Source organism: Sciurus vulgaris (assembly GCF_902686455.1).
Source record: "Sciurus vulgaris genome assembly, chromosome: 1".
Classification (NCBI taxonomy): Eukaryota; Metazoa; Chordata; class Mammalia; order Rodentia; family Sciuridae; genus Sciurus; species Sciurus vulgaris.
Genome location: NC_136461.1, coordinates 141,769,279 through 141,795,352, shown reverse-complemented (window position 1 = coordinate 141,795,352; position 26,074 = coordinate 141,769,279). Strand labels below are relative to the sequence as shown.

At 39.1% G+C, this 26,074-nt stretch overlaps 2 protein-coding genes and 1 long non-coding RNA gene across 4 annotated transcripts in view; 1 reads left to right on the top strand and 2 right to left on the bottom strand.

The window, feature by feature from the left end:
* CYP7B1 (cytochrome P450 family 7 subfamily B member 1) overlaps nt 1-4,779 on the top strand; it is a 180,332-nt gene extending 175,553 nt beyond the window's left edge. For both annotated transcript variants that reach the window (XM_079102106.1, XM_079102107.1), the window contains one exon: nt 1,768-4,779. In XM_079102106.1, the coding sequence (XP_078958232.1) occupies nt 1,768-2,055 (288 nt within the window). In that variant the 3' untranslated portion in view covers nt 2,056-4,779. The remainder of the gene's footprint in view (nt 1-1,767) is intronic.
* Nucleotides 4,780-4,931: 152 nt separating this feature from the next.
* LOC306641267 lies at nt 4,932-12,188 on the bottom strand. Its single transcript, XR_013758101.1, has 2 exons — nt 5,988-12,188; nt 4,932-5,922 (listed from the first exon to the last, which is right to left on the bottom strand). It is a non-coding gene; the product is annotated as an uncharacterized lncRNA (long non-coding RNA).
* A 3,756-nt stretch (nt 12,189-15,944) lies between these two features.
* On the bottom strand, nt 15,945-18,941 carry BHLHE22 (basic helix-loop-helix family member e22). Its single transcript, XM_079110374.1, has one exon. The coding sequence runs from the start codon at nt 18,084-18,086 to the stop codon at nt 16,986-16,988; it is 1,101 nt and encodes a 366-aa protein (XP_078966500.1). The 5' UTR covers nt 18,087-18,941; the 3' UTR covers nt 15,945-16,985.
* Nucleotides 18,942-26,074: the final 7,133 nt, after the last annotated feature.

The window sequence follows — 26,074 nt, the reverse complement described above, 5'->3', positions numbered from 1 at the left end:
CCAGGAGAGTTTATTCCATATAGTACTGTCTCCAGTAATGCTGTGTGTCAACAGGGGCTGTTCTTGTTTCTTCCTACAGGGATGAATAGATATTTCGGTTTAGCTCTGACCAGATCCTAATTGGACACATTCCAGAACTGGCATGTCAGAAAATAAAGCAATGATTAATATCCTGATGAATTTTGTCATTATCACTACATATGCAAATTGAAGGAGAATAGAAACTATCCAAAGTTTTTCTAGCTCAAATAAGTATTTCTAGGTCGATGAAGGTAAACCCAGTTAAAGGAGATGATTCACTGATGTTAACCACACTGGCATTGGGTGAGAAAATAGGATCGTCTGTGATGTACTCAGAATTCATCCACATGTTATGGGTTTTTACCATAACCTAAAATGCCTTTTATTTGACCTACTTCTTTGCATTTGACTTCATGCCATTTATATCAAAATTGTGTGCTAAACAGGTCTAACATGAATGAGCACCAACTACAGGAACTACATGGTCATTTTCATGCAAGCCACAAGCTTTAATTTAATCAATGGTTTAATTCACCATGGACTGAAATAAGGTCATTCAGTCCTCTCTAAGCAACTCAAGTGGGGATTAAACCAGAACCCTTTGGTAGCATAGCAAAATTAAAATGGTAAGCCCAAACAGTCTAGATTAACCAGTCTAATAATTTTCTGTAATGAATAATATACTTATTAAATATACCAGAACCATCTACTACCCCAGAGTTAACCCAAAGAGATTTCACTGAAATACAAATTTCACAGGAGAAATTCACTTAAACATCAAAAAACAAGCAAAATTGATTTTTGTGGCGTACGTTCTCTCTAGCCTTTATCTGAATTATATTATTTTAAACTTATTTAATTGAAACATAAACACTGGATCCAAAGCTCATAGTTCTCACTCATCAGTAGCAGATTGAGAAAATTAAAAAAAAAGAAAAAAAAGTAAATTAGGAATCCACAGTTAGGTAGCTTCTGTGGCTACCAAGATTCCTTATTCCATGGTAACAATGGCAGCACTACAGCTATCCCCTACCCAAAATTGGTATATCAAGGGCCAATATATCAAGACCCACCTTAGAGAACAAAAATAAAGATGTAGCTTCTACACTTACAAAGCTCAGTACGGGTGCTATGATTTCAATATGGTTTGTCCCCCTCCAAAAGTCATATTGAAGTCTGCCATTTTGACAGTGAGGATCTTAAGAGGTGTCCTTAAGAGGGATTAAGGCCTTTCTTGGAACTGACTGGATAGCTACCAGAAGAGTGGGTTATTATAAAGTGAGCCTGCCTTTTACAAACTTTCCCGCTTGCCTTTCTACTTTCCACTGTGAGGTGAAGCAGCACAAGACCCTCATAAGCACTATGCTCTTGAACTTCTCAGCCTCCAGAATCATGGACCAAAAATAAAACTCTTTTCTTTATAAATTAATCATTCTCAGATATTCTGTAATTGTAACAGAAAACTGACTAAGACATTAGGAGAGAAATATGAATAGGGAAGAGAAATCATATAGGTGTTTGGACTTCACTTGACTATGGGGAAGTAATTTTCTAGGAGCATTTGAGTTTTTCGTTTTGTTTTTGAAGTTCGTGAATGATTTGCACATAGTCAAGTTTTACATTCTGGTGGTTGCTGATTAAAATAACCTTTTAAGAGAGACAGGAAAAGTTAGTAATTTTGTGGACCTGAAATCAAACTATTTCATGTAAAATTTTAATTTTGACATTATCTGTTGTTCTTTATAGGAGTTTAGATTTGATCGTTTTATTGAAGATGGCAAGAAGAAAACCATCTTTTCCAAAGGAGGCAAAAACCAGAAGTTTTCTTTTATGCCATTTGGACTTGGAATCACAAAATGTCCAGGTCGATATGTGGCAGTTGTTGAAATAAAACTATTGTTGCTTATATTTGTAACTTATTTTGATTTAGAGATAATAGACAAAAAGCCTGTTGGGTTAGACTACAACCGCTTATGGATTGGTATTCAGCATCCAGAATCTGATGTTTTATTTAGGTACAAGGCAAAATCTTAGAGAAGCTAAAAGGCAAGAAAAGAAATCTACCTAAATGAACCTAAATGTCCAAGCTTATCTGTTTGTTTTTAATTTCTGCAAATGCAATTGCTATGTTTACTTAAGAAGCACCAATTTATATTTGATCTTAGAACAGTCCAGTTTGTATTTGATTACAAAGTCTATCATAAAATAAAACAGAATGATATCATAAAATGGACATCAAAATCAACTTTGTGTTAAGTTCAAAATAGCTTGGTTTTAGTTTTTACTTATTGTGATATTCACCTGTTACAGTGGTTTTACTTTTACAGCAATCAATTTGGCAGTGTGGGATTTGTTTCTTAAAGTCACTTAAATTCTTTGCTAATATGTAAGAGTACATTTTATGTTCCACTGGAAAATTGTACTGGAAATGTACACAGTCTAACAAATTCCAAATTCTCAGAGAACAAGGAAATTAAATTTCCATGAGCTACACTGGATGAAAACGTTCCCTTCAAGTGTAATATCAATAATATCTATATTGCCAGGGTACGTTTGCATTAAATGAGTTTTGCAGTAGATTAAATGCTTCAACTTCACTTCAATATTTAATCATCCATAAATGCTTTTTATTACTTTGTATACTATTGCTCAATAGAACAAAATTTCTTGTTATGTAAGACCTCTTATTTCAAGTTAGATACTGATAAGATTAAATGCATAGGAAAACACAAAAACTATTATATATTCAGCAATTGCCCTGGACATTAGTATTAGGTTTATTATAGGAGCAAATGTTGAAATCATTACAGTATTGATTGTAGCATCTGGCCTTAGTATAAACTCTGGGGGTTATGCCAACATTGCAATGAACTTTTCTTAAATGCTTCCATTTATATAAATGGAGAAACTAAACACTAGTATTTGTTCTTGACATCTTGCCTTTTTTCATTTATAAAATTTTGAATTATAAAATTATATAATGCAATATAATTTCATGACACAACGCAACATTATGTCATCGATCCAAAGATTTGTAATATTAGATGATCAAGTTGTTGACATTTGACATAAAGAATGATACACTATATAAACAGTCAATGCAGGTAATTAAGCTCAGTTAATTCATGCTACATTAATTCTAATAGTTCAAAAATTTGCTATTTTAATCAAATTAATTTTCAAATAACATAAAATGCTTATTATACTTAGTAAGTAAACAAGACTGTCTAACATCTGTTTTCTCATTAGTTATGTGCTGTGCATGTTTCTTTACTGAAAGTCTGATGCCATGAAGTTTAGTGTTGCTTGGTTGAGGATGTCTTTATTTTCACCCTCATTCTTTTTCCTTTTTTCTTTGAAAATTACCATTTGTCATTTTATAAGTTTATGGGATACAAAATGCCATTATGGCTTTTGAATACGATGTAGAAGATTAAATCAAGCCAGATAAAATACCCATCACCTCAGATACTAAACATTTTTTGTGCTAAAAATGTTTGTATTGTATTCTCTTAGCAATTTTGAAACATATGATCTCTTATAATTATATTCACCATACTGTGCAATAAATCTCAAAAAGAAAAAAATATTCCCCTTAGCTGAAATTTTGTAGCCTTTAACCATTGTCTCCCAATTCTCCCCACTCCCAGCCTCTGAAGCTGTGGTTCTACTCTCTGCTTCTGTGAGTTTTATTATTTTAGATTCTATATATAAATGAGAACATGTGGTATTTGTCTTTCTGTGCCTGGCTTTATTTCACGTAGCATAATGTTCTCCACTTCCATCCTTGTTGTCAGAAATGACACGATTTCATTCTTTTTTAAGGCTGAGTAGTATTTTATCAGGTACATATACCTCATTGTACATGATAAAATACTATATATGGTCTTTATCTGTTCATCTTTTGATGGACATGTAGGATGATTCCCTGTCTTGGCCATTGTCAGTAATGCTGCAGTGAATATGGGAGTGTAGACATCTCTTCAACAAACTGATTTCAGGTCTGCAGGGTAAACAGCCGGAAGTAGGATTGCTGAATGCCCTCATTCTTGAAAAGATGTTGGTGTTGCTGGATGCACAAGTCTAAGATGATAATAATTTCCTTGTAGAACTCTGAAGATATTGCATGTTCCTGAGGCTTCTGTTCTTGTTATTGAGGGGTTAACTCTTACTCAGTTGCTCAATAGGTAGCCTGCTGCTTAACTATGACCACTTTAACTTGTTCTGTTTGCTTTTGATGTTCTTAGTCTCTTTCTGTTTATCATGCCTACATGTCACATGTTGCTTCTTGAGTCTGAGAAGGAGATATTTCAAGTATGAAGAATTACTCAGCCATCCTCTCTTGATCACCTCCCTTAGATGCTGTATTACATCTTCTCACTGTATACTCCAGGTTGTGTTGCCTTTTCTACCCATATTTTTTATCTCTCACATTTGAGATAATTTCTTTAGATTTCTGGTTTCTTTTCTGTATAGTACATTTAATGTACTCTTTAACCCATGTATTGAGTTTGTTTCTTCCTTTATATTTAAACCTCAGGTTTATAAGGGTTGGTCATTTATACTTCTTATACTCTTTAGTTCATGATATACAATTATTATTGTTCTAAGCAACACCCTTCTGGCCTTATTTATTCCATTTTATCCCTAATTCCTAACATCATACCCCTCCCCATCTCAGGCAACCATTCTGAAATATTTAACACATACCTTTTTATGTGTATACTTCTATATTTCTAACTATCTTGAGAGCATATTTTTAACTTACATAAGTATATTCTCTATAAATCATGTCCTCAATTTTTGTATAAAGGCTTGTGATTTTAAAGATATATTCATATTGACTTACATATATATACACTATTGCTTTTAAGTGCAGCATAATATTCTATAATGTGCATTCAGCATGCTTTGTTTTGTTTTGATACTGGGGATTGAACCCAGGTATTTGTCTTACCACTGAGCCACAACCCCGAGTTGAAGTGATCTTGAACTCACAATCCTCCTGCCTCAGCCTCCAGAGTTGCTGGGATTATATACCACACCCCAATTGCACTCACCATGTTTTAATGATGTGTTCATTCAGTGATGGGTCCTGTGTTCAGTAAGACAACTAATGTGGGAGAGATGCCCAAGCAGAACTTAAAAACTCTCTCACCCCATCCTCCTACTACTCCTGTGCCCAGAAACCCTCAGCTCTGGACTGCTACAAACCCTGTCTCCAACTCACCCACCTCACACACACATGTAATCTGTGAGTCTTCACTCTCCCTAAGACATTGCAAATTTATTTGTTCTGTCCATAGATCTGTCGGTCTCTTTTCCATCTGTGGGGTCTCCACCATTGATTTTGAGTCAAAATGTCAGCCTCCAGTTGTCAGCCTTCAAGTTGTCCATTTCATTGCATTTACTAAATTTAATAGTTACATTTTTTCAGCTCGATAATCCTCTTTTGTTCTTCATTTCTGCCTGGTCATATTTTATGATATCTTGTTCCTTCACATACTCAATGCTCTTTCACTTCTTTAACTGTATTAAGCAAACATACTTTGTATTCTGCATCTAATATTGCCAGTTCATTAGTGTTTTGTGAGTTTGATTTTGTAGTTTATTTTTCTTTGACTTACTTGGGATGGCTTGATTACCAAGCCTATGTTCCTTGGAATTTTATCTCTAGATTTATTTTAAGACCCAGGTTTTTAAAGTGTACTCCTCCAGAGAGAATGTGTTATTGTTTTTGTCTGACTTCTGATGTTCAAATTCAGATCACTCGAAATTTTCAGCTTGAAAATTTGGGTAGGGAAGGGGCACTACATAGGTGTTGTGCATTCTAACCCTAAGTCAGGGAGAATATAATTCCATGATTAGGAATAGACAGGAAAGACATTTGCTTATTTAAACCTGAGGTTTAAATATAAAGGAAGAAACAAACTCAATACATGGGTTAAAGAGTACATTAAATGTACTATACAGACACAAGGCTGAGATAAGCAAATATACCCACATTCTTGCTCTGCAGAGCAAATTATCTTTCCTGTTTACCTACTAAGCCTATTGGCTCTGCAGGATCTTGAATTTCACATACATACACACACACACACACTTGAACCTAGCTCCAGCCCTGGGCTTTATCTCCTACCTGCCTCAAAACATACTTCATTCACTTTGTACTATTGTACTAGGACATCTAGTCCACTGTATTTTCTGAAGTGGAAAACTTCATATTCTTTTTTATTCCTGAAGCTTTCAGATTCTTAAACTCAACTTAGTAGTAGACTTTCATGATGTTGTAGTAGAGGGAATACAAGAAATTATTGCATTCTAATTTCTACTTAATATATAATTAGACATGTACACAGGCATTTAGAATAGAAAGTAAGAATCAGATGGCAGAGAAAAGATTATATGAAAGGGATGGACAGTAGAACCAAAACAAAATAAGAAAGTCATATGATAGATTTAAATCCAGTTATTAGAATGTATATGAATAGGAGAAAAATGTCATGAAGAAATAAGCAAAAAAAAACATGAATTCTAGTTGTGACATAATTGGTTTGTTATCATCAACAAGTTACTTTGCTTCTCATTGCTTCACTCTTCTCATTTGCAAAATAAAAATAATAAGAACTTTTGACATCTTGGGTTAATTATAATAGTCACATGAGTGAATTTATTTTGAAAAATGTAATACAATATACAATTACAAAGTTTAACAGAGACACTTAAACAATTTTGTGCCTTTTAAAAATTATTATGTATTTTGTTAAAGGGAATAATTTTATAGCCACTAATTAATTCATTATTCATTTTTTCAACCAAGCATTGAGCAATTCCTCTATTCTAGATATGATACTATGCATTAAATTATCCAATTGATTTGTGATGGTGTGACCAAAATAACCAAAACCAAATGGCCATTGAGGCTTCGAAATTTTTTGAAACTGTTTTATATATTATAAAAATCCATCTTTTTATTTTTATAGCTTCACCTAAGTTTTAAAGTAAAGGAGATAAATAATAATCAAGCTATCATTTCATATCAATGACCAATAATAATGAAGCAGTCATGTGGTGAGGATTTTTTCTTAAAGCCATTTATCACTAAATCAGGATTGCTGATAAGGAAACTATATGTAAACTTTTTTCTGCCTTGTTTTGTTTTTCCTGGTATATTTCATCCTATCACATTTATTTCACCATTAAGTTTTGAGTCACATGTCTAAGGCAAAGGAACTTCCATGCTCAAAATTTACATGGTTATTTGTTCTTATTTTATTAAAAAAATGATTTTGGTAACATTTGCTTTAAGCATCTTCTAATTTAACAATGGAGTCTTAAAATTCATCAGAGACCAAAGCACAAAGTTTACCAAGGTTTTGATCTCAGTATGAAAGAATGGCAATAATTATTTAAATAAGAATTTCATGTCCTTAAAATGTGTACTTTTTAAAAATGATAAATTTGCCAATGCTTCAAACTATTTTCATTTGAATTTCATTATTAGGTATTCATATTCACATACTCAATTAAGAAAAAAGCATGCCAAGATTACATTCCCTATAGCATTATTTTAAATTAAAATGAGCAGTCTCATAAAACTGTAGTATTTATCTAAAGCAATTATTACTTACTCTACTACATAGTGTTAATTTAAATCATTGATCACTGAGGTTTGAACATTTTAACTTAAACGTTTAATTTGTTTATATTACTTTCTAGGGTATGTTAAATTTAATTGATGAAAAACTCAGTTCAGCAGTCTTAAATAGGTGATAATTTGCCCATGATTATGTTTTAAAATGGTTTTTAGAAAAGTGCTGTGAATTACAAAAAGCAATAGTCCTGATATATTTGTTTATTATTATCTTTTGATTTTTAAATGGCATATACGCGGACCACAGGGAAACAAATGTTAAGAAATACAAATATTTTGCAAATGTAAAATTTAATATTCTTTTATTTACAATAGAAATTCAATAAATCAACTTTTGAATCACAGATTAATGATTATGTCTCCTTATTTCCCTACTAGGAATAAGTTGGGGGATAGAAGATTTTATTAGAAATAGCAAATTATTTGGAAAATGATTTTGCTGTATGAATACCTGCAGACTCTTCTCCCTCCCTCTTGTATTCATATATTATTTTCTATTCTGTCTTTAAAATACATTAATTGTTAAAGTCAGAATATTTTTCAGTATATTTTAACTTTGTTGTTGACATGTGAAGTAAAAACAGACCCAAGAAATATTACTAAGTTCGGTAATATTTATTATAAACAGGCTGAACTACCATGCTTAATACTATTATTCTATGGAGAAACTGACATACAAGAACAACAGGAAATGGGAGCTCTCATTAGATGTGATTTTTTTCTTCTGCAATTTTCTTCACTTTACCACAGATAATGAATAAAGCTGAGTAATATTTGGACAGTATTCAATTTATTCATAAAACTGAAATGCAAATCATAAAGTGTGTAATACAGAATGTGGTTGATGAAAACATGAATGTAAAATAAGGAAATGTGGCTCTTTTAGCAACTGTACCTACAGTATTTCCCTGGGACACTTGACTTTTCTAAGGAACATTCATGTCACTAACATTTTACATGAACTCAATTCACACAGTGAGAGGTCTATTAGATGGTGCTCCTGTTAGCAGGTAACAGTAGCTAATATCTGCTGGAAGATGCTCCTGTTCATTTGAAGTGGTCACTTCAATATTATTTATTTATCAACAAAGGTAAATTGCCCATTAAGTGGGCAATCTTGAAATAATTATCTTTACTTTCAATTTTACTTAACGAAAGAGTGAGTATTGAAAATTTGAAGAACTTTCTGGAATTAGCCATAATCATGTGAGTAATATCGTGCATTTTTTTTTACTCAGGATAGAGCTAAGTGGAAAATACCAATCGTTATGCTGGATTTTTAAAAGAGAATTTGATATTGTTTATTATTAATTATTTAAAGTATAGTTTATATTCTCAATTCCTAAATGTATTGATTTTTATAAGGAGAGACATGACATTTTGCAGACTACACAGAAAATACATATTTAGAGATAAAATAATGAAACATTTTATATCCCTTACAGCAATTTGTGCTTATAGAAGAAACTAGAGAAATGGAAATAACATGTAAAGGTATTATTATCTAGTGACTCATTATTGAGTCAAATTTAAACATTTGTAAATAGAATGCATGTACTAGTTGTAGATTTTCATTTGCTTATAAGGGAACACTTACTCCAAATAACTTTTATTTCTAAGAGCTAGCCATTGCAATTAACATAAAATGTATGTCATTATTACCTGATAGATAATGCAAACATTTTACTAAATGCTTTTGTCTTTTATTGTTAATTTTTTAAATGAAATGTGCTTCAGTCCCACAATTCTAATAACTAACCAGTATAAAGCTTTATAATTGTCTTGTCTTATACTTTAAATGGAATAATTTTTTAAAGTATTTGAAATCACTTGACTTTTTCATGAAGCTAATAGTATACATGTAGTAGTACTTCCTCCATGTTGTAAAATTAAATGTTCATTTTTTTAAAAAACCTTTTTCAAAAACTAATTTAGATTTATAGAAAAGTTATAAAAACTTCGTATTGTTAGAGAAGATGGAATAATATTGGCAAAAAGTTAAACTAGGGAAAGGTCCCAGGACTTAACCAGTTGAAGATCTTCATTAATTCTTCACCTTCAAGGACAACTGACCACAACTATCCTGTAGGGCAACAAATAACAACTGAGTAACAGAGATAAAGTGAGTATATGTGCCACTCACATCCTCCCTAGTTCAAATAATTAGTTTTGCTTTCATAAAAATAATGCTCTAAGTCGTTCAAAGAACTTAATTTGTTGAGTAAGTATAGATTTTTTAAAAAAAATTTTCCCATTTGATAAGCCTACGCTTGAAACGTGTATGCCTAATACTTCTCCAAAATAAATTTAAAGTTATATAGACCTAAGTATTAACTGGCCTCACTATCCTGACTCAACAGGATTTAATAAATACATATCTTTTCCTCTTCCACAGCTCTGTGTGTTTGTTTCCATGGAAGTCTCAAATGAAGGGCACAGGCTCAGCCTAGCATTTGAATTTTGACCATAATTTTGCTGAGAAACTGTGTGTGGCAAATGTAGCTGCACTTACTTGAACTGGCAATGCATGATTTAAAATGTTTTAACTAGTTAGGTACATAATCAGAGTATCAATGTGCTGAGATACTATTTATCTTCTCTTTTTAAAGAGTAGATGAGGATATTTAACGGAAAAATCCTTGCTTGAAATTCTTTAGTAATTGCCAAAGCAGAATAAATGTACAAAATGAGGTTAGGCCATGAAACATTTTTATGTTTAAATCTAAATTCTCATCTCTAAACACCTCTATTAATAGCAGATTTGAGTTGTGACCATCCTTCTAATAAAAAATGAAATCTCTAAGATTGAGAAACACTTGTAAATAATGGATCCTTTAAATATCCCTGAACTTTATTCTAAAACTTATAAGGAGAAATAATAATTGCTTTATATAACCACTGATACCATTTTAGTATTTGATGAAGATGTTAATTTATGGTTGGTTAGCAGTTTATGGCTGTCATTAGTTTTTCAGTTTGGTCCACATTAGAAATCTATTTTTCTTTTTTATTTTAATCTGAGACAATTATATAAAGATATGGTTATGTTTTATCTGAAATGTATCATTCTACTATAGCATTTCAAATTATTCACAGATCATAGTTCTTATATGTGCATATATGAATTTAAAAATACAGCAATAAAATGCTTGAAACAGATCATAAATTTGCTTCATATTTTATTGCATCTCTGAATCAGGTTGAGAAGACAAGGGCAACTATGGTCTTTAGGAAAGAATTAACTCTTTCTCAAGCCGAGAAGGAGAATGATATCACATTGTGCATAATTAAATCCAACTCCTCATCAAAGCATCCTGGTGACTTGTAAGATAGGCTTGTCCATCATCTATGTAGCAGAGGGGGAGGGGTAACTGTAAAATTTTTCTTTCTTTTTGCAGTCTAACCTTCCCAACCCAGTCATTTTTCTTCCAAAGTTCTCTAATCTGTTTCTGTATTGCCTGAATTAGGGAACACTGAAGAAGGGACGCAAAGAAAAGTCATTCTTTCTCTCTCTCTCTCAGACACACACACACACACACACACACACACACACACACACACATTCAAAGGTAACTGATTATTTTGCAACAACACAGAAAAGTCTTCTGGATCATATTAAGGAGAGTAATTTAGAAAGAGTGACAGAATTTAACCTAAATCAAACTACAGGGAAGGCGAGCAAAGAGTTTTTCCTGCTTTGTGGGGAACAAAGAGTTGTTTGGGCTTTTAACCTTGGGCACTTTAGCAGAATTTCCGGGTTGGAAGTGGCAGCCCTACTCCTTAGAAAAGTGACAGGTATGCTTGAACCCACCTGCTGCCGGATTCAGAGGACAGCTTGATCCTCATAATACCACTGGAAAAGAGTTCGAGGCAGAGCCCCTCAAATTAGCGTTTTGTCGAAGGAACTCGGAGGGTGGACAGCAATTGCGCCAGCAGGAGGTGGCCCGAAATCCCAGTCTAAGGGAAGCCGGCGAAGAAGGGGTGTTCCGCGGCTGCAGATATAGTCTATCCAAAGTCGCAGAGCGAAAACAGTGCGGTGGTCACGCACGATGTGGGCATCTTTCGGTTTATCTGCTACTCGGGGCTTGGCGGGCCCACTTGAAGGCCGCTCCTTCTCTCCTACAGCCCGGCCAGGTGCCCAGGACAAATTTGCTCAGACCCTGGGACCCAAAAGGCTCCTGGTTATTCCGCACAACTTACAGAACCGTATTCTAGCAAACACACTAAGAGACCAGAAGAGCCAGAGATATGGATCGGCGCAAAAGACTCTCACCCTGAAAGTTGTTTCTACTCTTCAACTGAAGATGTGTCTCCTGATTTTCCCTCCTACTGTGCCTAACGTTTGATTTAAAAGGCTAAGTTTAAATCAACCTGCAGCTCATTTAGCTTGGCAAATCCAAGGACTTCGAGTTATAAATGCCAACGCAGAGCGCACAGGAGGCAGGCTGGATTATTTTATCCATTTTAACAACAACAACAAAAAAAAGTTTATTGATGTAAAGTTTCTTGGCACGTGGATAATTTAGTATGACCTGCATTTTAATTAAAAGAAAACTTATTTGTTTCTGGTGTTTAGGTTTTACAGTTAAATTTGTGTACAGGCATTTTTGTGTAGTTGACTCCCCGCCCCCGCCCCCGCCCCCCCACTTCCCCAGCTGAATCATATTTTCATTAAATGTTTGACTAGGAAGCCTCGCCTGGCCAGGATTCATTACCTCCCATGATCCAGGAGCACACTTTCGGATCTCCACTCTCTCCCTCGCTCCGCCGGGCAGAGCCGCCACAATGTGCTGCGAGCCGGGAAGTGAACTCCCATCATTATCTTTCAAAGTCTGGGAAGTGTATTATCCTTTTTCCTAGTGGTAATTAGTTACCATAGCATCTAATACGTAAATGTGCCCAGAGCACACCATTAACAGTTAAACGGAGGATTCAATTTAACACATGATTATATCTTTCATAAGTCATTACATTGGAAAAGTCAATGCCACTTCCTGGAGCAGTCGCAGGGTCGGGGTCGCATAGAAAGGTTCGGTCCTGGGGTCGGTGACCAAGAGTGAATGGAAAAAGGGACTCCGTGAGACTCGGTCTTCCCTAGTGGACTGTCGGCTGTGAGGATGGGTAGTGGGGCGACTGGATGAAGAAGAATTCTGGTATAAAACAGGGTCTTGGAGGGGTTGCCCAGTAGCAGTTCAGAGCGCACTTCTAAGCGCGCACACGGGCGCGCGCGCACACATGCACCATGCGAAGAGTGGAGGAGGGGTAACTAGAAAGCTTTTTGAAGGTGATCATTTGTTGGTCCTGTGTAAATGAAAAGCTGCAGCTTCTGTCTGTGACCAGTGTGAAACTGCCTAGAGGATCTAAGTGGGTCTAAAAAGCCAAGGGAAACAAAGTTTTCCCTGGGCTTTATCTGCCCACTCTTAGCTCCCTAAGGAACGCAAGCTGACGGATTGGCCCGCCAAGGTGAGCCTGGTAAAAGTGTCCCCAGGTATGGTGAGTGCCAGAGCAACCTCCCCTGCGAACATGCCACAGTCTTGGCCTACCTGCCTGCTCTAGCCCAAGGGCACTTCGGCAAGAACGTACTGAACCCCATGGTGTTCAGTCACCCAGTCCTGACGTGGTTGCCCATGCTGTGCAAACATCTGGGGCCCAGCCCAGAGGTGTGTGGGTCAAACTCTCCAGACTAAGCAGAAATTCAGGGTTCAAACCTCAGAAGGAATACAGCCTCAGGTGTTTTGTTGGGAAGGGGAAAGTGGTGTCTCTCCAACCACTGGTTTTCTCCAAAAGCTTCTGCTTAAACTTTGGAAAGGTTGGGTTTAGGGCAGGGAAATCTAATTTACTTAGAAGACCCTTCTGTTTCTTTCAGATGTCCCACACTATTTCTACAACCACATGCTGAAACTCTTGGGTATAGAAAGAAGGTTGATTTGTCTGAAATTATTAAAATGAAAATAAATATCATTCATTTTGGTATATTTAACAGTTATACCTATTCATCTAACATTTCAACTTATTCTCAACTTACCTCTCTTGCTCCCACACCCATCCATTTTAAGTCTCTTCCGGACTAAGCCTGGAAGCTCGGTGATTGATTAAAGGCTAAGTATTTCTTTTTTTTCCTTTCTGAATTTCAAGATTTGTTATTCTGCCCAATTTCTAATAATAGTCGAACAGTACAGAGGTTGTAAAGGAAGTATTTCAAGGAGGCCTTTTAATAATGAGAAATATTAAGCAGTAAATCTTGCAGCAAATGTGTCCCCTACAATGTTAATATGCAAAAGGGAAAAAAAATCCGACTGGTGGTGGCTGTGGTTAATTCCTAATCAGAATGATGGACAGCAGGGCCAGAACAATACAAACTAATGGCTGTGTTGCTGATCACTTTACCCCTTGATTAAAGACACCCAATTATGGCGCAGAACAGTGTCGTAATTATGTTTCTTAATCACATCCAGGAGGTTTAATTGCCTTAACGATGTGTTTCATTAAATGAATTTAGGTATTATAGTCGACAGTTTTCATACACAGTTGTTTTCAAATTAACATAATATTAGACATCGTCATGGAAATTGTTTTAATAATCATAATTAGATGCACCCAGGCTTTGTCTGGTAAATGCTAAGAGACGGTTCTTCTCCTGCCTGGGGGCTGCCCTGGTCTCTTCCTTCTCTCTACCCCCACTCCCAGACTGGGAGGGCTCCAGCTTCAAGGCCCTTTGCTGTTATGTTTTCTGAAAAGTTACAGGTTCTGATTAATCTTCTTTGATGGCAAGTGGAGCAGAAAATATCCTCCCTCACCCCCCACTAAGTTTGATGGCATTTAGGGATATCTTTATGAGCTGAGGCTATACAGGCAAAAAATGCATTTAGCATACTGGGTACAGATGAAACACTATGACTTCCTAACACCAATAACCACCACCATCACCACCATCTCTATAACCTCCACTACAATACAATCACACCTTCAACATTTGAGAGCAATATAGAGGTCCAAATACAAGATTATCCTTCATCCTTTAGTAGAGTCCATATCCAACCCAATACAAATACATCAAAAAAAAAAAATCTCATTAACAAGCAACACCTACAGTAAGCTCTGGAAATCTCTATGGGCATTGTTGACACTTATGTAATTCAACCCAGTCAATTGATTCTTTTGTTACACACAAAAAAGTTGAAAACCACATTAAGAATCAGTGTTCAGAAAATCTAAATCCATCTCTTTTTCCTTGGCTTTCAAGTATTTGGAAGTAGAAATTTTGATTAAAAACTCTGTAAGAAACTTTACCAACTTTGGTGGGCCCTGGCATGCTTATCAATGTCATTCAAGTAGAAAAGAATTGCAGGGAAAGCATGGCCTTCTAAGTTCATTCCAGCAGCCAGGAACTCTGGACCTCTTCTGGGTCCCACCACTGACCCCATTCACCTCTCTTTGCATGGCCAGGCCTAGCAACTGTCCTTTTAACAAGTAAACTAGGGCTACTCTAATTGTGCATTCCTGCCAAAATTCTAGTTCCACCTTCTCTGAAACTCCTTTCTGTTTTGTTACCTTTCAAGCAAAAAGTAACACAGAAGAGAGGTGTTGCTCCTTCCACAAAGCACAGCATAATAAAATGTTTGATCAAAATATTTTAATAAAGATTCTTTCCGACATACATACACATACAAATGGTCATACATAGCTGTCATAGTCTGATTGACCTATTTAATATATATCATTCTTTACACATCCAAACCCACCAACAAATCCATCACAGCTCCCAACTCACCATCCAACCTGACAAAGTGAATTTGTATTATCTTAAAGGAGTGGAAAAATAACAGGACTCCATTAAGAAAAAAAAAAAAAAAAAAGATTTTCTTGATTTTCATAGGACAGAAACGCAGGCAAACAGCCATGCAAACTAAAACTGAAAGCTCACTTTGGGTAAATAGCTTCTTGCTTTTCCTTAGTTTTATTTTATTTCTTTTAAATTTTATTTTTTTAGAAAAATAACAAAGGATTTCACACCATAGACAAATCAAACCAGTCTTTAAACTTAAATAATTCTCCACAGTTAAAATAACTTATATATGTACATATATATTAAAAGCAATTAAATTAGACCTTTTTAAAAATGCACAGCATAGCCTGGAAAAAATATTTGCTTAGTATGTTCTTACTTATAGGATCTATTGCTGTGATGTTTTTCCCTTTTGGAATGCAAAGAAGTCCCCTTTCAAAAAAGAGATCAATTCATTCATCAATTAAGAATACACCTTTCCTGTAATTTTTGGACTGAAGCAATTTATTAAAGCTCAATTTAAATACAGGGATGATGCAACTGAAAATATCCAGGTGACCTTTCATAAACCTAAGCAGCTCAGATACATTAATATTTCTCTTCATACTTGTTGGCAAATAAACCTTTTAACACTTGGCACACAGTATAAGTTAATCTATAAAACAGAATTTTAGAGGCATTAAAAAAATCTGCACATAAGACCCATGACCTTAACATATGATAAATACTGTTGATGTGGAAGGGTCATTGAAGAATAACAAATAAATATCATGAATTGTTAATACATCATTGCAGAGTAGAAAGTAACAAGGTGCACATAAATATTTTTAAATGCAATTCTTTCAGCCACAGTTTGCTTTTATATCACTCTCGCCAAAACTTTGAGCATTTTCACAGGATTAAAGTTCAGAGACAATAAAAAATACAAGTCTTTCATAGCAACATGTCTCTCTGTTTTCCCCCCATTTAAGTAAGTCTACATTTCAAGTTTTTCTCCTGGCTCAGAATCAAAATTTATTTTCAAGTGCCCTTTCTGATTTGTCTGAATGAATATTCCTTTCCACATGTCTCCCAACCCGGATTTCTCCTCTCTCCTTCAGCACTAGCCAAATTCACAATTATTAGTAGGATTAGTGTTTTGCCATTCAGTACTCTCCACGCTTAATAACCAAGCACTATTTCTCAACTTATTTTTCACCTTTAAGGAAGACTCTGCTTCCTCGCGGTCTGGGCTGCCAACAAAGTTGCCACTTTTCTGAGGAAAAAAAAAAAAAAAAAATAGACATCCATACTCCATCCCAACTCCACCTCCCTTTTCCCTCCCTCCCCACCCCAAAGACCGAGATTCTGGGGATGTCAAGGCTAAAAGTCCCGTTTGTCTCTGATACTTCTCAGTTCTTGCCTCTGCTTTGTTTGCTCAGCAAGTGTTTCACAACTACGAGAGGATCAAAATAAAAGGGGTGGGGAGCAGCTTTTCGCTTTCCTTTAGTTTTTGGGTTGGTCTTGTGTTTTTCGGGGGTGTGTTTAAGGCTTCTCCGTGCACTGTTTGCAGAGGCTGGAGGAGACGCTGTTGAACAGGGCGCACTTCTCCGGGCAAGAAGCGGCTGGGGGCAGCCCAGCGCTAAACGGGTAGCCAGCCGCCTGCTCGTAGGCGCCGAGTGCCGGGTGCAGAGCAGCGGCTGCCGCCGCTGCCGCCGCGGAGCTGGGAAGGGAGGCGGCCGAGATGGCCTGGCCCTGGTTGAGGTAGGCGACGAGGCGCCGCATCTCCTCCAGGGCCTGCGCCTGCATGAGGATGTAGTTCTTGGCTAGCAGTAGCGTGGCGATCTTGGACAGCTTCCGCACCGAGGGGCTGTGCGCGTAGGGGATCACCGCACGCAGCTCGTCCAGCGCGTCGTTCAGGTCGTGCATTCGCCGGCGCTCCCGGGCGTTGATATTGAGCCGCAGTGCCTTTTGCTCTTTGGATTTCTTGCTGCTGCTGCTGCTGCCACCGCCACTGCTACCGCTGCTGCTACCCCCGCCGCCGCCGCCGCCGCCGCCGGGGCCCCCCGGGGGGACGCTGGCGCCTCCGTGGAGGTGGGCGTTGGAGCAGCCCTCTGCCGCCTTAGAGCCTCCGCCTCCCGCGCCTGGGGAGGCCCGCGGGTCGGCGCCTCCGGCCCTCAGCACCAGCTCGCACCGGCCGTCGCTGTCGTCGTCGGGGCTCTGCTCGCCGCCGCTGCTCTCGGCCATCGAGCCTCGGCTCGCGCTTTCGCCGTATTTGAGGCATAGGGCGGCCCCAGCCGGCAGGCTGCTTAAGCTAGGGTCTCCCCCAACGCCGGCTGAGCCCACGAGCAGCCCGGGGACACTCACCCCGCCGCCGCCACCTCCCGCGCCGCCGCCGCCTCCTCCAGGCGGCGGCAGAAGCAGCCCTGCCCCCTCGGGGTCAGCGGGCTCGAAGCAGCCTAGGGGCGACGAGGAGGAGGACGCCGGGCGTTCCCGAGGCGGCGGCGCCAGGGACAGGTCCATGCCCGGGGGCGTGGAGCGGAAAGCCGCCTCCAAGCGCTTGGCGGTGGAGGCGCTCAGGCTCTTGTGAAGGAAGAGGTCGTCTTCGCCCGCGGCCGCCGCGCCGAGGTGCAGCCCGCGCTCCATGGTCCGGTGCCGGCGTGCAGCCCGGGCCCTCCGCACCCGCTGCCGCCGCCTCGGCTCGGGAGTCAGGCGGCCCCACAGACGCGCGCGAGCCGGGCTCCGGAGCTGGTGCGCGCGTCGGTCCTGGTGCTGCGGGCAGCCCTCTCCCCTTCTTTCTTTTTCTTTTTCGCCTTCCCCCGCGCTCGCCGCCTCCTCTTCTTTTTCTTTTTCGTCTCCAGCCGATGGTGCTGGCTGCTGGGGCTCACCATGGGCCGCGGCCCCGCATGGTGGGAGGGTGGGAGCAGAGGGAGTGGAGCCGCCGCCGCCGCCGCCGCCGCCGCTCTGAGCCCAGCCCCGCGCCTCCTCTCCGCACCGTTTATCTTGCTTGGATTCACCTTCAAGAGATTTCCGGACCCATCAACCAGCCGCCGCCACAGACGGGGGAGTCTTTTACATCATTATCTCTGAGTAGGTTATTATGAAGAAGACTCGCCTGTTGGGACAGCGCTTTCTACCCAATCAGGTTAACGTTTTAATTAATAGGATTAAAACGGTAACAAACAATCGCAGGCGCTATCTGGCCGCGAGTCTGAATAGTTTCATTTCCCAGGTCTGAAGACAGGCAGCAGCTAGAGCTTTATAAAAGGCGCCTGCTCCATTATTCTGCCTGCCATCTGTATACACAGCTTAGCGCATATGTTTGCAAGGCGCTGGGTCCTGTTAGTAACCCAACAACTGCCTTTAGCTTGACATGTGTGGCGACTTTCACTCATCAATGAGCACACTAAAAGCCCTACTTAGAGTCGAGGATGTTCTTTGCTCCTTCAGCAAATTGTAGATCGGCGGAGAAGCCTGGGAGTCCCGTGGAAAGCAGACGCCCCCACCCACCGCACCCCACCCCCACTGCCCTTCCCTCGCCACTGCTGTTTCAGCTAGTGCTAAATTACCCTCTCAGGCGAGGATTATACTCCACCCCTGTTCACAGGATGTCTCGGGTCTGGATTTGGAAATGGGACTTTCCAGGGGGAAGGTGGTGTTCCAGCCGGCTTGTCCAAAATTCATTCTAGATTTTCAGCTAGTAAGAGAGCAAAGCAATCATCCCCCCAACACTCTTCCTTTTTTCCACACCCCTCCACTGCCCATTTCCTACCCGGATTTGGGGTTGGGGAGGCAGCAAAACGAAGAACAAATTGATTATTATGCATCCCATTTAATTTTTTTTTTAAAGGAAGGGTAGGTGGTGTGGAAAAGAAGGTGTGATTTTGCGATGATACCGGAATAACTGCTGTGGCGATGGTAATTATAAAGCACACTATTCTCTAAACAGGAAGAAACGGATTTCTCAAAGTTTCATCTAGATTAAAATCCAGTTGCTTTAGAAAAGTCAATACCAAAAATTAAATCCTCTCACACACCAAGTGTGGGCACTTGTGCATATTTATTTAGCTGGAACTGGAACTGCCACAGCTAGGAAGCTGCTTAGGGACATCTGGATCTGTCTGGGTAATTCTTGGAGGGTAAGTTAAGGGAAGACTGAAAACAAGTGCTCCTCTCCGGATGGGAAACGGGTACAATGGTCCTCTTGCTTCAGAGTTCAGTCTTTAGGAGCACATGGTATTTAGCAGCTGGTTTTCATCCTTATGACATAAGTAAAAACAATATTTCCCAACACCTCTAATGATTCTTTCTTATGTGGCAGAATTACTGAAGGCTGTGCAGTTTTTGGTTTCTCTGGTTTCATTAAAAACCTTTTAATTGTGGCTTTCAGAGTTGGCCCCAGGTGTTGGACTCTTTTCATTACATTTTGCTCTAATGTGATGAAATTCTAATTCTCTCCTTACCATATGGTTAAATTTCCCCACTGAGAATTAGTTGAAAAAGGAGAAATAATCTATTAATCTCTGTAATAGATTCACAAATGAGGTTCACCACAGAACCTGTTTTTGAATGGTAATATCAGAACAGTTGGGCGCCTTATTTCATAATGGAAGGGTAAGGGTGACACAAAAATGTCTGCATTTTCACCTGGAAAGGATGAAAAAGGGCCCAGCGCTCTCTTTACAAAATAATTGCTTGAGATCTCATATTCCAGGGACAGAAACAGCCCCCTGCATAGATGCCTGCAGTCGTTGGTTACCTAAGCTCCTTCGGAAATACTGGAACCCAGAGGTTGAGAAAGAGCTTGCTGACTGCTGGAGACTCTATTGCCTGGCACCCAAACCCACGCTTGTGAAGGCTTGAGCCTGCCCACGTGTCTCGCTTGGGACCTACAGGCTAGTTTACGTGCAGGGCAGTCCCAAGCTCACTGCTAGCTGCCTGTATTCCCTCCCCCGGCGCTAACAGCTGTTAACCTCTCCCTTTAGGAAGCGAAAGACACACTACTGTTATTGCTTTTCAATTAGCTTTGTTTTCACTGGGATCATAAACGAAGTTTCTCTATAAACATAGGTGGATAGTGTTTGCCGATGATCCTAACATATCAAAGTTCTGGGGCTACTTATAGAAAGATGGAAGCTAGCACCGTTAAGGGCTTTGGGCAGGGGCGGCTACAAGTCCCCTGATGTCTGACTTAGATCTTCATTCAGCCTGCTCTTTCTTGTGGTCTGAAACTTTCCTCTGGATGCCTCGATTCAAATGGGTCCCCGTAATGGCCTCTTGAAGGGCGTAGGATCGACGGTTCCGGGCCTGGTGGGAGCGCTGTCTTAGCGGCAGGTGCCTTGAGGTGTTGTGCGCTGCAGAGCTAGGATGAAAGAGAACTGAAACGCCAAGTGTGGCAAAGGCGCTGCGTACGCGGGCTAGACCCCGGACCCTCACTGGATATTGCTTTTTCGTAGCTATTCAATAACTCTGCACCCAAGAGCATCTATTGTCCCTTCCCGGATCCCACCTCCACGACTTTCCACTACCTACTTCCTCTTCCCAAACTTCTAGAACAAACTTTTGCTCAATTTTATGTCACTCAGTAGAAACCTCTTTTGCGATTCAAGAAAATCCCCCCAGTCTCCCCGGAGGAGGTGGCTGCTTAATAGTCACTAGAAACTTTGCTTTGGGAAACGACCAGAGAATTTATAGAAGCTCTAAAAGCGGTCCTTATAACAACCGTCGGGGAATGGTCTTTGAGGTTTATGCACTCGTAAACTTTTGCTGATTGCTTCTGGGAAGTTGTCAGGCACTTAACACTGCATTTATCTTACAGGGCAATGAAAACACATCTGCCCGGTGTCTCGTTACCTGGTTTAATCGTCGCCAACTCTGAGTCACTGTCAGCTCCCTCTCCTCACTTGGGTGGGATCCCTCGAGCGGGTTTCGAGACTGGCTCACCTGAGCTGCTCACTTAGTGCCCCCTGGCCGCAGGAAATCGGGAAATCTGTGCGATTGAACTTTGTTCCCCCAAGAATTGGAGAAAGAGCCGGCGCTACGGAGAGAAGTTGGAAAGGTGGCAAAGGGAAAGTCCAAATAAAACCCTTGTTGCACGGACAATGAGGACAATCACCCACGGCTAAATCTCCTGGCCTATAGATAACCCCTTAAAGTGAAGCGTCGGAAGGGAAATAACTGACTCTCCAGTTTCAGAGAGGAGTACTGCGGCGAGTTACCGAAATAGTCGAAGGATAGGAGATGTAGGAGTTTCCTTCCCTTTGCCTGCAGCAGGTTGGGGAAGCTCTGGTCACTCACTTGGGGTAACATCCAACTGGACTGGTTGACTCAGTGAGGCCCGTTGACCAACACATCAGGAATGGAAGCATTTTTGGTCCAGTGTTGGAAACCAAATATATATACACCAGAGGACGTTGAGTAAAGATGAATACAGTTTTGTTACTGCGGGAAGAAACACACCTACGGTTTTGAAAGGATTCTAAAATATTCAGCAAGCAGCGCAGCATTGTAATTAGAAATTTAAGGGGCAGACCAATTAAGTTTTTAGGTTATAACCAACTTTCTTAGTGAGCATCCTAATATTTTCTTGAAATTTGAAACAGGAGCCCAAATAAAATCAAACTATCTTTAAATTGCAAAACCAGGAGTTCCTCTTTGTTATTTCTATAGCTCTGATGAACAGTCTATTGCTTATCTAGATTAAACAGGAGAAGCCTGGATTTGGGTAGCTATGTGTGTTTTCTGAGGAGAATTGTGTCTGTGAGTCTCAAATTATCTATTTCAGAATATTTTAAAAATGAAAATAAAGTTTGTCAGAAATAACTTCAACTTTAGCTTGGGAGGTGCGCTGAAAAAGCGAATTCTCGGAGATGGTGGAGACTGTCTTCTCGCTGAAAGAGTACAGCAGAAAAGGTCAAGTCTGGCCAGATCTCTGAGATCCGTGACGGACCCTCTGTGAGAAACCTCCCTCAGGTGGTGCTGCGGTTTCAGAGGCCACCACTGCCTTCCAATATGCTCCCCCAGTGCTGGAGGCCCAGGCACTCTTGGCCGCCCTCCGATCCCAGTCAGAGGCATGTTGACCTTGAAGTTGCATTTGTCTCGCCCACCCTGCACAGTCTGGTGGCTCCTGATTCAGCTTAAAACCCGAGGGTCTGAGGCAGTTGGATGTGGATCACCATCCTGCGTCCTTCCAGGTTTAGGAACTCCTATGTACCTTGTGGTGGAAAGACTCAAGCCTGTCTTGTCTGCGGGTCAAATTTTCGGCGTTATTTTGTCGTATTTTCTCATCCTATTTGTAAGCCTTATGAAGCGCACTACAAAAAGAGACCAGTCTATGTTATCAGGCGCATGAAGGGTTTGATAAGGAGGAAAACAATCAGGATGTAGGGACCAGGAGACTTGCCCAAGATGGAACTTTTCTGGCAGTCCGCCAAGGGTCCCGCCTTACCATTGCTCCGAGGTGCTTGGCAATTCCAAGGACTTCCACCTGTGGAAAAGTTGGAACTTGTTGATAAAAGTTCGAGATTTTCCTTTTGTTGATCTATTTTAAAGAGAAGAGGTTGATTCCTGCTGCTGTTTAGCGACAATTAGTTTGGACAGACGTTGAAGAGGAACCCCTTAAGCCCCTGAGAAAGATTTTTTATTTATTTATTTATTTATTTTTTTAGCGCCTGCGCTAAGAAACCCGGCGCGAAAGGCTCAACTGGTTCCCGCCTACATTCCCAATTTTGATGATTTCGAAGGCCAGTTGGTCTGTATGGCAAGTGAGTCACTTGGAGCCTGCTATCACTGCTGAAAACCCTGAGAACGATGTTACGTATGGGTAAAGATATTGGAAAATTAGTGAAAAGAGTTTAAGAATTCGCTCCCGCCTTGGTTGCGTGTAACATACTCCAGCGTTTAGTTGCCTTCTCTACAGGCCGATGTAACATATTTGTTTGTGTTACACTTGTCTCCCTCCTGGAAACTTATCTTCATAGAATGAAGAAAAACATTTGAAACTTTTTTAGAAGTTAAAATTATTCTAACAAAAAAGGTGAACTCTTTTAGGACTTGCTCGGTGTGCGCGAATAAAGAACCAAATTTAAAATTCAACTGCTTTGGGAATTTTAGCTCTGTGATTTAAAACCCACAGCGCCATCTCCTGACAGTGAAGAGACTACGTGCATGGTAATACTTAATACTGAACATGAACTAGTCAAATATGAAAGAAGTAATTTATGCCTCAAAAATTATTCCTCTGATAAGTTAATTATGATTACAAACATTTTCTGTGTATTAATGATCATTAAAAGTTGTTAGACACAATCCTGGAAGCAAATTATTTGTAAGTAGAAGCTTGTATATTGTATTTACACGAGTACATTTTATAGATCCAGATACATTATTGTGTTGGAGATTTATGACAACATTTGATTAATTTATCATAAATACATAATTTGATGGAAGAAAGTAAAGCACAGATTAACTTTTAAATCATTCTCGAACTACTCATTTGATGCAAAAGATACTGTAACCTGAGTACTCAAGAATTAGCTGGGGGCTGGGGTTGTGGCTCAGTGGTAATGTTCCCACCTAGCACATGTGAGGCATTGGGTTTAATCTTCAGCATCACATAAAAATAAATAAAATAAAGGCATTGTGTCCATCTACAACTAAAAAACATTTTTAAAGAGAAAAAAATAATTAAGTGGTTAGTGGGCTAGGGATGTAGTTCAGTAGTAGAGCATTTGCCTAGCATGTTTCAGATTGTGGGTTCAATCCCCAGTACCACACACAAAAAAATTACTTGACTCAAAAAATTCCACCAGGTGCTCAGTTATTTTAATCAACAAAATATTTTTATTTGAAGTACAAGTGTTTTCTGTAAAAGCAGCTCTCTTTTGTGTGTGTGTGTGTATTTACAATAGTGATAGAAAGGAGGAAAAATATGAAATGATGATGCATTGAACATAAATTCTCCTGCTTCTTTACTTACTGTCTTTTACTAATTAGCATTGTAAATATTCGTAACCACATTTTTCTCAATAACCCTTCACACTTTTATTCTTCATGCTGTAGAGTAAACACCCAAGGCCTTATGCATGCAAGGCAAATACTCTATCACTAAGTCCCAGTCCCAGCTCACTCTTAACTTGCTTTATCTAACAACCCTCTCATCATACAATCTTGCAAAATGTCTAATTTAAGCTGTGTGACCCTGAAATATCATTCTGGGAGTAAATAATTTTCCCCCAAAATTTAGTTGCACCTAATGGAATCATGAATACCTAATGCATTTTGAATTAAAATTTTTCTGGAGTATGATTACTTTTAGATTTGCTCCCTTTTATAAATAAGACTAAAAGCCAGTAAAAGTTAGAAATAGGGATGGGAATGTAGTACAGTGGCAGATTACTTGCTTGGTATGTGTGAGGTCATGAGTTTGGTCCTTAACACTGGAAAAAAAAAAATTTAGTGATAATATTTCTATTAAAATATTTCTCATCTACGATTCTATGTACACATAGGCCAACTGTTTGAATACAAATAAAAATAGATATGCTTTGTAGTGTACAAAATATTATGAATATCCTTCAAAAATATAGATCAAACAGACAAATGTAAACCTTATTACAGTTGAAAGATTAATTTTATTTGATAAATTGAAGTGAAGAACTATTAAACCAAATATTTGGACTCATCTACTCTGTCAATGTAAGAGTTTCCATTTGAAAAAATTTTGATTATGTATAGGAGGAACTAGATAAACAGATGGTTAGATAGAGAGCTTTTCACAGTTAAATTTTGAAATTTAACATGGATAAGTTTGACACCTTCTCAAACATTTTTGATGAGGTCATTTGATCTGTTTTAGCAATGCAGTATTGTTGCACATAGTCATTTTAACTTAATTTAAGAAACATTTAACGTGGCTGTTTGAGTAATGTATCTGACTGAAAACTGATTGAGTTGCCCACTTACAAAAACTACACATACATGCATGTGCACACATGTTTGGCTATATTTACACAGTGATAACCAAGCATTGTAAACAGGAAATGAATAGCTACAAGGCATCCTGACAAGACTGTCTTAACTTACAAATGACATCCTCTGATGAAATGTTTTATCCTCACTATCAGAAGGGGTCCATCTTACAATGTTAATAGACAAACTAGGTTGTGTGCTAATTAGTACAAAGCCCATGTGGAGCATGAACATTCCCATGTGAGTGGCATGGAGACATTAAAGTAAATCTCGTAATTGATTTAAGAAACTCCTGGGTCACAGGTATTTCCCACTGCCATCATGAATGAAAAGCTGAAGTTTTTTCCAGAAAGACTGTTTAGTGATCCATGTACTTAAACGTTCTATTTCCTCCAGTTGCTTTCCATATGTTTAAAAACAGGTTCATGGGCAGGGGCAGGTGGAGGGACAGGACAGAGGGAAGGAAGAAGAGCAAAGAAGTATATATGTAGACTTGACGCCTCAGAATGCATTTGATGTCTATAGTATATGGGGAAAATACTTGACTCACAAAGATACAGTCTGCATTTCTTTTAAAACGAGTTTGTGAATTATGACCTTTATGTATGTCAAACTTGATTGCACATCTCTGTGAATTGTTTTACAAGTTATAAGTTGGTATAGCA

Excerpts from the sequence above, each read along its gene's own strand:
- BHLHE22 (XM_079110374.1), bottom strand. The coding sequence starts at position 18,086 with ATGGAGCGCGGGCTGCACCTCGGCGCGGCGGCCGCGGGCGAAGACGAC.